Source organism: Phyllostomus hastatus, unplaced genomic scaffold (genome assembly GCF_019186645.2).
Source record: "Phyllostomus hastatus isolate PE091 unplaced genomic scaffold, TTU_PhHast_1.1 phas_scaffold_501, whole genome shotgun sequence".
Taxonomy (NCBI): domain Eukaryota; kingdom Metazoa; phylum Chordata; class Mammalia; order Chiroptera; family Phyllostomidae; genus Phyllostomus; species Phyllostomus hastatus.
This window is the reverse complement of record NW_025334033.1, coordinates 6,903,580-6,916,978: the sequence shown is the minus strand read 5'-3', so window position 1 is coordinate 6,916,978 and position 13,399 is coordinate 6,903,580. Positions and strand designations below refer to the sequence as shown.

The window sequence follows — 13,399 nt, the reverse complement described above, 5'->3', positions numbered from 1 at the left end:
AGAGAGACAGAGAGAGAGAGAGAAAGTAGGAGTGTCCGACACAGAAGCAGGAGAAGTGACAATGAAAGCAGAGAGAGAGAAAGGTCAGAAGATCCTACACTACTGGTTTTGAAGATGGAGGATGAGGTCAAGAGCCAAGGTACACAGGTGTCACCTGGAAGGTAGGAAACAGCAAGGAAACAGATTCTTCTCTGACGTGTCTGGAAGGAACGTAACCTTGCCAATATCTTCATTTTAGGGTATCTGATCTCCAGAAGTATAAATGAATAAATGTATATTATAAAAGCCACTAAGTTAGTGGTAATTTGCTTCTGAAGCCATAGGAAACCAATACAAAATACCACATGAAGAGACCACACCAGAGCCAAGAAGACAACCAAAGCACCCCAGCAGACAGCAGAATCCACACATGTGAGACAAGCAGCTCGGATGTTCCAGCCTAGCTCAGGCATCAGCTGAATGAAGCTGCATAAATGACCCCAGCTGATACAACATGGGGCAGAAGAACAGCCCAGTTAATACAAAGAATATATACCAGAGAGTAAGATCCACCAGTTTTATCCTGCCACCTGGAAATTTAAAACAAGACAACCCATGTAAACCAGTGATTTTTCAAACACTGGACATCACAGAGCACAGGACAGTGCTCCTTGAAACAGGGGAATCAAATGATTTCCTACAGCTGTCCCAGCTTACTGTCTGGAGAGTTTCCAGACTACATTGCAAGGTAGGACAAGGAGTCGCAGACAAAGCCTGGGTACAGGTTAAAGGCATAAAATGGAAGTGACAGGAGCTAGCTCTCTAGAAAGCTACCTGAAGAGATTCTATTTGCAGATGCTCCCACCCTCCAACACCCTCTTCAACTGGACCACACTCCACAGCCTTAAGCCACTTTTAAGACTTGTTCACGTTATCAGTACTACCTGTATCTATTCCTATATCCTGCCTTCTTGACCAGTTGCTCGCTATATTTATCTGTCTCATATGTATCCTTCTTTCATGCAATCCTTGCATAAATCACAGTAGCTATGAGTTTAAAATAAATGTGAATTATTTGGGTAGAAATTGAGATATCTGCATACAACACAGGGATTTACACAGGGCCAGGATCATTACATAAGACCAGTAGTTGGCCTGGGCATGTGCTTCAGATAGAGCGATCAAGTGCAAATGTGGCACAGTTACATAACAGACAAGAGCCTGAAGCGCTGTCCCAGAGTACCACCTACAGGACAAACACGGGAAAACAGCCTTGCCTTTGCTCTATCGGACCACCCAAAAGACTGCACTGTCACGTCCAATCGTTTCATCAACATCCTCCGGCGGCACTCGTATTCACAGGAAAGGGCATCATTGATTCTTTCCAGTTGTTCCTGAAGAATTTGGAAATAAATATCATAAACTTTAGACTCTTTTACTATGCACAGAAAAGAAATTTGAAAACAGTGGTCAATATTCCCTGATTGAAAAGATATTTCTTTTATTATGCACAGAAAAATTTGAAAATGGTGGTAAATATTCCCTGATTGAAAAGATATTATACTTGATGACCATTTTCCAATCCCATGAGACTTTACAGTAAATTATTTAATAGAGAATTTGATACAACATTTATGATATTCAGAAGATATTAAACAAATAAACTCTACAACTGGTAAATTTACTTCATCTTCAACCAAATGTGTTAATTTCAGTAAAACATTTACATGCTAAGTAGTAGGGTCCAATAAGGAAAAAAAGTACCGATAACATCCCACTTTGCTGGCTTTGAGCTACTATCCTTTTTAAATCACAACTATGCTAATACATTGGGCACTATAAAAACTCTTAGCCAGAAATTTCTTAAATTAATAATCTGATTGAAGAAATATGTTTGGACCTATCACTCTAGAATATCAATTCACTTTAATTCTCCAAAATAATAAATGCATGCTACATACTGTAAAATCTAGACAATTTATAAAATGAAGTCATATTCATTAACTGAATTACATAAAATTAATAAAATGCAATGAGGGGGTAGGTGGTGGACACTTACCACCTGTTCTGGAGTTAAATCAATCTTCAGCAGTGGTTTTCCCACATGATTTTTCTGGACTTTTGAGAGAATAGCTTTCACCTAAAAGTAAACATAAAAGAGTGTGAAAATGTAAGTCCCTAATTTAAAACAATCTTATTCTCATTTAAAACGGTATTTTAAATGCTAGAAAATAAATAAAATGTTAAAGTGAAATAACTAAAATATACCTTTATATACTGGGAAAGATTATCAGTACAAGGCAGAATATCTTTTTTCAAAGAGCATTAATTATATTAATTCAAGCTACAGCACATCTTTTCCAGAATAAGAAATAATGTACATAGACAACTAAAGTAGCTACTAAAAGGTTTTGCTATGAAGATTGTATGTTTTTGTAAAATAATTTTGGAATTTCTTCTTAAGATGGCACTCTCTTACATCCTGGTAAGTTCTCAAAAAGCATACTAACACCTCTGATGAGCATATTGATTCTTCTCAGTTAAGTACTATATACACATCCCAGTTGTAAGGATTCTGGCTTCACTGTTCAGCACGACAACACAGGAGGGCAAGCCCTCTCAGTTATAGTCACCACACACACATTTCACATTTCATTATTTTTTGCAAAGCCACCAATTTAAATTACTTAAAACATTTTTATTTCCATGAATACGATATTATGCATTCACTTTTGCTTTAGTGTTATCAGGGGTCATTCCAGTAACAGTCATTTATCCTGAAGAAAATGATGGAGAAATGATGACTTAAGTTGGACTTACCCTCCCAACTGGAGAATCCTTTATTATCTAAAGAAAATATTTCAAAACAAAATGAAATATTTACAGTTTCTTAGTTATAGGTAAGTAGGTAAGCCAATCAGGAGCAGTTCACAGGTTAGGGGTATGAAGCTTATTTAATGTTGGGAGGCACTCTTTAAGAAAAAGAATTCAAAATTATGAACATAAAGTTAGCTTGGAGACTGGTGGTGGTGAAGGGGAGTCTCTATAAATGGGCACACAGTTTCTTTTGAGGGTAACAGAAATATTCTAAAATTAGATTTTGATGATGGTCATATTATAAAACTACACTAAAATTCACTGAATTGTACACTTTAAATGGGTTAATTTTTAAAAAGATTTTATTTATTTATTTTCAGAGAGAGGGGAAGAGAGGGTGAGAAACACTGATGTATGACGGAAACATTAATCAATTGTGTCTTACAAGTGCCCCAGCTGGAGACCTGGCCCAGAACCCAGGCATGTGCCCTGACCAGGAATCGAACCAGTGACCTTTCGCTTTGCAGCATGATACCCAAACCACTGAGCTATGCAGGTCAGGGCAAAATGGGTGAATTTTATGGCACATAGATTGTATCTTGAGAGGCTGTTTTTTAAAAATTAGCTTCAAAAGAAGTGTAAATGAGGGGTCCCAAGGCTTAAAAGCTTTATTAGCTTCACAGCAAATCTACCTTTATAAGAATTCAATTACTGATACAATTATTGCATACTGTAAAGAATTAACTTATTTTCTTAAAATATACCATTTTTGTAGATTCTACAACTATTGTAAATACCTCCAATTTGATTATTAGATATATTTCTAAAAGTTTTACTTGTAACTCCTCACTGAACAGGGATTCTAAATGCATATTTGTAATTTCTTACATGTAATCAAACTCCCAGGATTTCAACATTAGATAACAGTTTCAAAAAGTCTGAGAATCACTTGTGATGGAGCCAGGGAGTGAGGAGCAGAGGATGACTGCTTGGGTTCCAACCTCAGGTCTACCCTTACTGGTTAGACACTTGCTTGTTCAATTTATAAAATCTTTTAGTACCTCAGCTGCCTCATGTAGTTGTTGCAGATAGTAACAATACCTACCTCATTATTAGTGACCTAAGAATTCAATGAACTGTTGCATATAAACATTTAGATGCTATATATTTGCTATTAATATTACTATCATTACTTTAGAGTCACATTTAAACAGCTTTAAATTAGAAATTAATAATTTTCCCCCCAACAGTGGCAAAGTCTCTTCTGCATACATCACACATAAAAGAAAAAATATATGGAAGTATTTGCTTTGATGGAAACTGAATGCAGAAGGAAGTCGTTTCAGGGACACACTCAGCCACAGTGACCACAGTAACAACTCCCTTGTAATCAGGCCACCAGCATCTGAACACGGCCATTCTAGCTGCTTTAAGTCAAGAGAAGAGAGATTTGGGGATATTATTAATACTAACTGAAACCCATAAAAGGAAGAAGTGTTTTTGGAATAAATACGTAAACGCACTATTAGAAAGAGCCCAGAAATCTGTCTCATTTTGAAACAGTCCCAGACATTTTAGCCAACCCCAGATCATTCTTAATCCAGAGTAAAAGAGAAGAAAAGTCTGAAGAGTACCTTAACTCCAGAGTAATGTTTTTGAGCTCGGATTTAACAACTTATTCTTTGGTTTGCAAGTTCTATTCCCCCTGCCCCACAAAAAAAAGTTTTTAATATTGTGTTTTCATCTTAATGATACTAAAATTCTCACATTAACAGACCTTTCTTATTTTTCAGTTCATAAATTATCAATGCAAAAAAAGTATTTTATTTAAGAATTTACTTTAAAGTAATGTGCCTAAAAATGGAGTTTAAGTACCTATTCTTGAGGGCGAGAATTTTCTTCTCCTTTAAAATGAACCCTGTACTGTATCATCTCCTTACAGGGCTCCTACGAAACCTAGGAATTAGGCCAGAATTTGGTCTGTGAGAGTGGCAGTCTCTCTAACATATGGCCCGACTAGGATAAAGGGTAGTTTTAGAGTTGAAAAAATTCAAAAGCTTGAGGCACAAAATTTGTAGTTGTTTTTACTCCATCAGGATACTCATTCATTAGCTCTACAACAAACACTTGCTAAACACTTATCCACCAGAAACTGCTTGCTCACTATCAAAGACAACCACGTTGCAATTCTATCAACAATATCCATACAAAAATTTAGTTGCCTTTGACTTTATAGGTTAACTCTACTTGTTTCATTCAACTGTATTTCAACCTTGTTTAGGAAAATGATCCTTACGTTTGCAAATTGATTTCTATCATGTAACTCTCACAAAGCCTGAGTATTATCTACAGGTAGATTAGGTCACATGCATATTAACTCCAAATCCAAAGTTTAGTTCTCATGAAGGTAAACTTCTCTTGAAATGAAATGTCTATCTTATATATTTAAAGGAAATATTTTTAATATAACATTTGCATTAACATGTAAGCACTTAGTTGAATTTTGGAGAAAGAAAATACAACAAACACATTACCTTTGACTCCACTTGGTTTAACGTAAGTGGAATGTCAGAAGTTGTTGACTTGGGAACACCAAGGGTATCACAGATAGCTTGAACTTCCTGATAAATTTCACTATTTTTATCTACTTGAGAATTTTTACACTTCTTGTTCTGTAATATCTGTAAAGCTTGAAGCTCTGTACTTAAAAATACTATAAGAAAAGGGAAAAACAAATAATGTTAAAATGTACACAAACTCCTTAAAATTCCCACTTCTGGGGGACATATCCAAAGAAATTGAAATCAGGATCTCAAAGCGATCTGTACTGCCATGTTCATTGCCATATTGTTCACAATAACCAACATATAGATAGGTTTTCTTTGACAGATAAATGGATACAGAAAATGTAGAATGCACATTCAATGAAATACCATTCAGCCTTTGAAAAGAAGGAAATCCAGCCATTTGCTACACCGTGCATGAACCTGAAGGACATCGTACAAAGTGAAATAAGCCAGACACGGAGCACAATACTACATACCACTTTGATGAGAAATCTGAAACAGTCAAACTTGTAATGCAGAAAGTAGAATGGTGGTTGCCAAAGGGGGACGGAGAAACAGAGTTATTAGTCAAATATACATTTTTTTAAGAACTGGTGATCTGTTTCAATGAACTTTTGAAATTAGAGGGACCTTGGTATAGTCCCCATAAGCCAAGCTGGATACGTACTGATCGGCTATTCAAAAGAAGTCCTAGAGGTCTACGACTTCACAGTGCAGCGCCTATAGTTGACAATATTGTACTGGAGTGTTTAAATACTTAAAAATTTGCTAAAAGGATAGATCTCATGCTGTGTTATCATAAAATACTACTAATAATAATAAAGAGGGCAGGAAGAAAACTTAAAAAAAAAGAAAAGACAGTGCCTACCACAGAATTTAAAGTCTAGCAGGAGACACACACCAGTAAATCAATAATTTAAGTATTAAAATGTTTAAGACACTGATAAAATATTCTCTCTCACACATGCACCAAGTGCTCAGGCCAGGGGAAAACACACAGCTCTAATTTCTAAGGCAGAGAGAGTAATCTGAGTGATCATTTGCCTTCAAGACAGACCACCTCTTTACTGTCAACCATTTCATTTAATCATTTCAACAGCCACATTAAAGAAAAATACTGAAAATCTTAAATGGTTATAATCTTATTTTTAATTAACTTTCGCTCCAGTAGTTTTTGTTTAAAGTTACATACACACACACACACAATTTAATACAGTAATTTCAACTTCAGCTGAGCAGAAGAAATACCTGAGAAACTTTGAAAGTACAGGTGCCAAGGTCCCTCCCTCAGAAATTCTGAACCAGCTCTGAAGTAGGAGTAGGGCATCTGAGTGGTTTGTTTTACACCCAAGGTGATTTTCATGAGCAGGCAGGATTGACGGCCACTGAATTAAAGACTTTTCCATGCATTCTATACATGTTAGACAGTCTAAAAAGCCCACAAAAAGTTGAGACCGGTAAGTATTAAAGTTTGCTTATGAGGACTATGCCAAGGTCCCTCTGATTTCAAAACTTCATTAAAACAGGTCACCAGTTCTTCAACATTGTATTTTGAAAAGAAACTTGGCAGAAGTCCACCTCTGTTCTATGGAAATGTGCTCCATGTAACAGTACAAACAAGAGTTCCATCTAGTATTTAAAATGCGAATCATGCAAATGGTAAACAACACAGTGAAAACTGTTCTTCCCACCACAGACCCTCAGATTCCCCTTCCCCAGAGGCAATCACCATTATTAGTTTCTTGGCCATCTTTTTAGGGATATATTTGTATATATATTTAGTATACATATCTACCATCTATGCACTTCAAAAAAAATACTTTATTTTTAGAGAGAGGGGAAGGGAGGAAGAAAGGAAGAGAAACATCAGTGTGCGGTTGCCTCTCACACTCCCCCTACTGGGCCCCCCCCTCCACTTGACTCACAACTCAGGCACATGCCCTGACTAGGAATGGAACTGGCAACCCTTTGGTTCACAGGCCTGTGCTCAATCTATTGAGGCACACAAGCCAGGGCTATGCACTTTTATTTCTTTTCTACAAGGCATACTACATGTGTTCTGTATATTCACTTTCTATTTACTAATATATCAGAGATCACTCCACATCAACACATTTGATCAGTTTTCATTCTAACGGCTCTCACTGCAAAGATATATCATTCCTACTTTTCCACAAACAGTGCCATAGTGAACATCTTTTTCATATATCTTTGTACACTTGGGGAAATAAATGCTTTCCTAGTCATGATATTGTCAAGCCAAAAAACAGGCAAATTTCAACTGTGATATTAATTCTGCCCTTCCAAAGGCTGTACCTGTTATTCTCCCACCCCACTCTAAAGTCCACAGTGTATGAGAATGCTTACTCCACAAAACTTTATTATGACTTAAATTTTTGTGTATTTTCTACCCTGCTAAATGAAAAACATAATAGTATCCTATCATTTTATTTTTTTATAATTCTTTAACTTTGAAGGATACTGTGCATCTTTTCACATTCAAAAGCAATTAAAAAACTTTTTTTCCTGTAGAATGCCGTTTTCTTGTCTTACGTGCTTTACATATTTTTCCAGTGAGTTTTTCTCTTTTTCTTATTTAGAAAGGCTCTCCACGTAGAAGGGAATCAGGCCCTTTTAATGTTATGCATGTTGCAAACATTTCCAAGAAGAAGATGAAGGAGCTTCTTACATATGTTTTCAAGACAGTCAAACTAAAGATGAAGATGGAATAGATGCTGGTAAAATTGAGAAGTGGTATAACCTCTCTGGAGCAAAATAAGGCAATATATACCTAGACCAGAGATTTTTTTTTAATGTTCATAATCTTTGTCTAAGTAAAAGTAATCCAAAATTATAAACAAAGAAATTAATATAAGATAGAAAAAAAATCAAATACCCCCAAATTTGAAATTTATTAAGTAACAATGTTATGTCCATAACACAGAATGCTATTAGCCAATTTAACTTTTTTTAAATATTAAGTGATGGAGAAATGCTCATAATATATTAAATGAAGAAGAGAAGGAACTGCATCTGTAACGAGATCTCAGTCATACTTAAATGTGTGTGTATAAAGGTAAAAGAGAAGGAACAGAAAATACACCAAAAAGTTATTCATGATTCTCTCTGAGGAGTGAAATTATAAATGATTTTGTGCTTTATAATTTTATCTACTTTGTAAGATTTCTATGATAAGCATGAAATTTCTTAACATATAAGATAATATAAAATTTACTATTCTTTTTTTTTAAAGATTTGATTTATGTATATTTAGAGAGACAGGGGAAGGGAGGGAGAAGATGAGGGAGAGAAACGCCGACCTGCTGCCTCTCACACTCCCCTAACCAGGCACATGCCCTGACCAGGAACCGACTAGTAACTTTTCAGTTTGCAAGATGATGCCTATTCAGGGACAACTATAAAGGACACATGGACAGCATCAGGAGCGGGAGGTGGGGATGGTTGGAGTGGGGGTGAGAAGGAAGGGTAAAGGCAGAAAAATGTACTTGAACAACAATAAAATTTTTTTTAAAAAGATGACTTTAGAGATCTAAACCTAGTGCAAAATAATGCAGAATATAAACTACAATTGAAAAATAAAATAAAGGCCCTGGCTGGTGTAGCTCAGTGGATTGAGCTTGGGCTGCAAACCAAAGTGTCGCAGGTTCGATTCTGAGTCAGGGCATATGCCTGGGTTGCAGGCCATGGCCCCCAGCAACCGCACATTGATGTTTCTCTCTCTATCTCCCTCCCTTCCCTCTCTAAAAAAAAATAAAATATTAAAAAAGAAAGAAACAAAAATAAAATAAAGAAGGATTAGAGACAGGGGGAAAAAAAGACGATGTCCAACCCACTGAGCCACACCAGTCAGAACTAAAATTTACCATTCTATTTTTAAGTGTACATTGGCATTAAGTACACTCACACTGTTGTGCAACCATCACCACCATCCATCTCCAGAACTTTTTCATCTCCCCCAGTTGAAACTCTGGGTCCATTTAACACTAACTACCTATCTTACCCCGCCTCCTGAGCATGTATTTTTATAATCAGAAAAAACTATGCCAACTTCTCTTATATCTCCTCTTTACTTTTACTTGTACCAGAAGTCTATCTTACTACTCTCCCTGAGCTTCTTGGCAGGTAAGGCAAACAGGGAAAGATGATGAATTACACAGTTCTCACTGACTGACAAAGAATGGGCAAGCTCCTTTAGGCCTTGCTTTTTGCTTCCTTTGTGTCCCAATATGCCTAAGGGTTACTAGGCCCTCCCATTAATAACAATGGTTCATTAAATCAATGACCCACACTGAACGGAAGGGAGATGGGGAAACAGTATAAAAAGGAGAGACATAATTGAGTCCCCCCAACACACACAATGCAATTCAAATGTCAACACTTCTATCATCATCACTAGTTAAGCACATACTTACAATTTCTGCCCTAGTGCAACAAACATTACTAACACTGCAACCTAGAAGGACTGTATCTCATGGATGCTTTTATAAATGGTACAACCTAAAATGACAAATCTTTAATAATAGATGTTAGACAATTCTTTCAAATGGTCATTGTTTGTAGAACTTTCAAAAGAGCATGAAATTTAACTGAACTAAAAAAACTTTTCAAGGGACCCAATACAAATAAATGGATTTTTATTTATGGTAATTGTTTGGATATAGGGTAATTTTACTCCAAAATAACCCCTGATGAAAATAAGTCACACTCACAAGAACTCCAGTGGCCCAAGGATTCAGTTTTTTTAACTGATATCCCTAATGCCTAGAGTCGTCTCTGGTACAATCATAAGTGACCAAAAAACTTATTTTTGAACCCACTATCACTCTGTGCCTATTACTAAAACAAGATCTTATAAACTGCTTAGCAGACTAGTTTCAAAGAGTTTTAAGATCAAATAGGACTTTAGAGATCACCAACTTTAGCCATCTGGGTCATAAATAAAAGAGATGAATTAGGTGAAGGAAAAATTACTAAAATACTATATAAATCACAAACACAAGGAATTATAGATTGGCCAAATAAATCGTGTTAGAAATCTTAGAGTATATTATTAAAATTTATACTACATTTATATAAATATTTGAGTCAGCTTCATATTTTAAGTCAAATATCAAAACCTTTTATATATACAAGATACCTAGTGCTTCATTAATAAAATTTCGTAAATTTTGAACTGAAAAACAAAACCAGATCAAACACATGTATTTAAATGTTCAAAGACAAGTAACTTACAGAGAAGTTTCAAGCAGTCATCTTTCTTTTTTAAACGGTCTTTCACATCTCCTGATATGAGTACAGAATACGGACATGCCATTTCTTTTAAAAAGCCACTTATCTCCAGCTGGAAGCTTTCTAGATCATCTCCCCCTTTAACAAAGAAAAATCATAAAACATTTACTGAATATTTATCATATAATGTGATATTATAAAATCTACCACTTGTTCATTTCAATTTTGCATTCAATTCTAAATTTTCTCTCTGACTTTAAACCCTTACATGTGTGACCCCAAAGCTTAGGTAAAGATAAACAATTTCTATATTCAAAGTAACATTTAACTAAGAAACAAGTATCAATTTAAGAATATAAATATGTAATCATGAGATTATAAGTATTTTTACATTTAAATCCAATAAGTATTTTCCAATACACATTCTATAAAAGCAGATAAAATGAAAATATTTTGTTAGTAACTAAAATATTAAAAGCATTATTGCAGTTAATTGGCTTCAGAGCAAATGATCCATTTCTATTGCATTTCTATGGGTTCAGATAATAAATGCAATCACCTAAGTAAGCATCATTGCTTATTTTTTTTTCATGATATAATTATATGGGAGCCTGTGTCATGTTTTGAATTTAGCTTACTTTACTTTGCTTCAGGTAAATTCTATTAGATTTGGCAAGGAAAAAACAATTTAAAAGGACAGCTTGAAAAGAGAAGGCTACTTTTGCAAATGCCCAAGAATTTTTCAGTTTTCATTTTATTTCACTATGTGAAATTCTACCAGTCAAAGACACACAATGACTCCAGTTACTGAGATAGTAGTGAATTAAACTTTATGAAGTAGTACAGGAATTTTTCATGTAAGCACTCCTAAGAGAACCCATGTCCTGAGTTGCAGGCTTGATAATACAAAAGAACAAACAAACAATAACAAATAAAAACCTTAATTCAAAATAAGCAGTATTCAAAAGTTAAAACTTTTTAAATAACCAAATTCAGACTCTACATTTTCTAAAAAATTATAAGGTTAAGACAGCAGATACACAGTAACTGTTTATAATCTTATACAAATTTAAGAACAAATTTTGGGTTAGTTAATATAGCATATAATCCAAAGATATTTAATATAACATACTGAAGTTCTTCATATTCATGATTTCTTTTTGTATAGCGGGCACACTATAGATAAATCGTAAGCTATCACTTCATTTTACTATTAAACAAAAAAGTAAATAAACACAATAGCAATACCAGCTGAAGTGATACTTTCTTCCAAGTTGCAGAGTGATTTTATTTGAGAGCCTAACCAAACACAGAGCTCTGAAAATTCAGGTGAAGACAGTCCATCCTCGGCTGCCTTGATAAGGGCTTGCTCTTCTAACAGTGGTCCCTTATACCTAGAAAGGAAGACATGAAAAGTTAAAAAAAAAAAAAAAAAAAGAAAGAAAGATAAGAAAGCCTCATACTCTTTTATCACAGCCTGCTGCCTGTTTTTACAATAGCTTTATTGGAGCACAGCTGATAAATGTATCCACTGTTACAGACTGTCTCTGGTTGCTTCCACACTGAAGTGGCAGAGAACTGAGTAGTTGTGACAGAGACAGCAGGGCCAGCAAAGCCTAAATTTTTTACTGTCTGGTCTGTTAAAGAAATGGTGTGCTGATTTCTGCTCTATATAATTAATGTTTGGCTTTTTCCTATATTTTAACATTTTTAAGTAAAATTATTAACCAATTTTAAGAGAAAAATTATATATAACACTAAGTCAAATAGAACTAAGTCTAATACTACTTACAATAAGAAAAAAGTAGTGAAAAAACAGATGCAAATATTACATTTTAAAAAATTACAGCTGAAAAACACCTGTGAGATCATTTTAACCTAACCACTTATAATTTTACACCCTCAAACATTGCTACAAAATGTGTTTGAACAGAACCTTAAATCTTTTAATCATCTTGTATATTATCTTAATTGAATTAGATAACAGTTTCCTACTTTGTTGCTCTTTCTGCCACTGAGCTTTTTTTCACATTATAAGCTTATAGATTTTAACACATTTGATGCGTTTTAATCCACTGCAGTCCTTTTTCTTTTCAAACAGTCCTATCTTTGCTTAGGAGGAGGCCATTCATGTTCGACTATCTTCAGTATTCTCTGAACACTTTCCTTGATTTCTATGACAAGATGTTCCTGTTCTATACCTGTAACTGGCCATTTCTTAAGCTCTGATTTTTTTTAATGGTACCCAACCTGGTACTGTATCTTTTTAAGAGAAATTACATCAGGGGATCATGTTGCTATTTCCAATTCAAACTTAGAATTGTGGGGTTTTACTTACTTGGTTTTACATTTTCATCTACTGTCTCTAAAATTCTTTTTACCTATTTTGAACTATTTTCAATAAAAATCTGGTTTCTTATGTTTACACAATCCTAGTAAAAATAAATATAAATTATATATAGTTTCAAAGTAGGAAAACCAGCATTATTACTAACAATAAAAACTCTAAAAACAATTTATGTTTTTATCTTTAGAATATATTCCAGTAAGGATATATTTTTTAAAATTCCTTTCCATGTGATTAAACCACCTACTCAAAATATTAACAGACCTTTGCTTCATTTTGCTTTTAAGTTTTAGGGATCTGCCTCTCTTTTATTGTTCTCATTTCATTTTTAATTTTGCTTTATAATTATGTAAAACATTTATATGGTTTCAAAGTCTAATTTACAAAGCAAGGTACATTCAGACAAATCTAGTGTGCAATCTCAATCTTGTTCACCCTA

At 34.5% G+C, this 13,399-nt stretch overlaps 1 protein-coding gene across 1 annotated transcript in view; it reads right to left on the bottom strand.

The window, feature by feature from the left end:
* The window catches only part of FAM98B (family with sequence similarity 98 member B), a 35,100-nt gene that overhangs the window by 15,375 nt on the left and 6,326 nt on the right, over positions 1-13,399 (bottom strand). The window contains exons 2-6 of the mRNA XM_045822229.1: positions 11,862-12,007; positions 10,617-10,751; positions 5,331-5,509; positions 2,039-2,119; positions 1,257-1,373 (exon numbers count right to left, since the gene is read on the bottom strand). Coding sequence (XP_045678185.1) covers positions 1,257-1,373; positions 2,039-2,119; positions 5,331-5,509; positions 10,617-10,751; positions 11,862-12,007 — 658 coding nt within the window. The remainder of the gene's footprint in view (positions 1-1,256; positions 1,374-2,038; positions 2,120-5,330; positions 5,510-10,616; positions 10,752-11,861; positions 12,008-13,399) is intronic.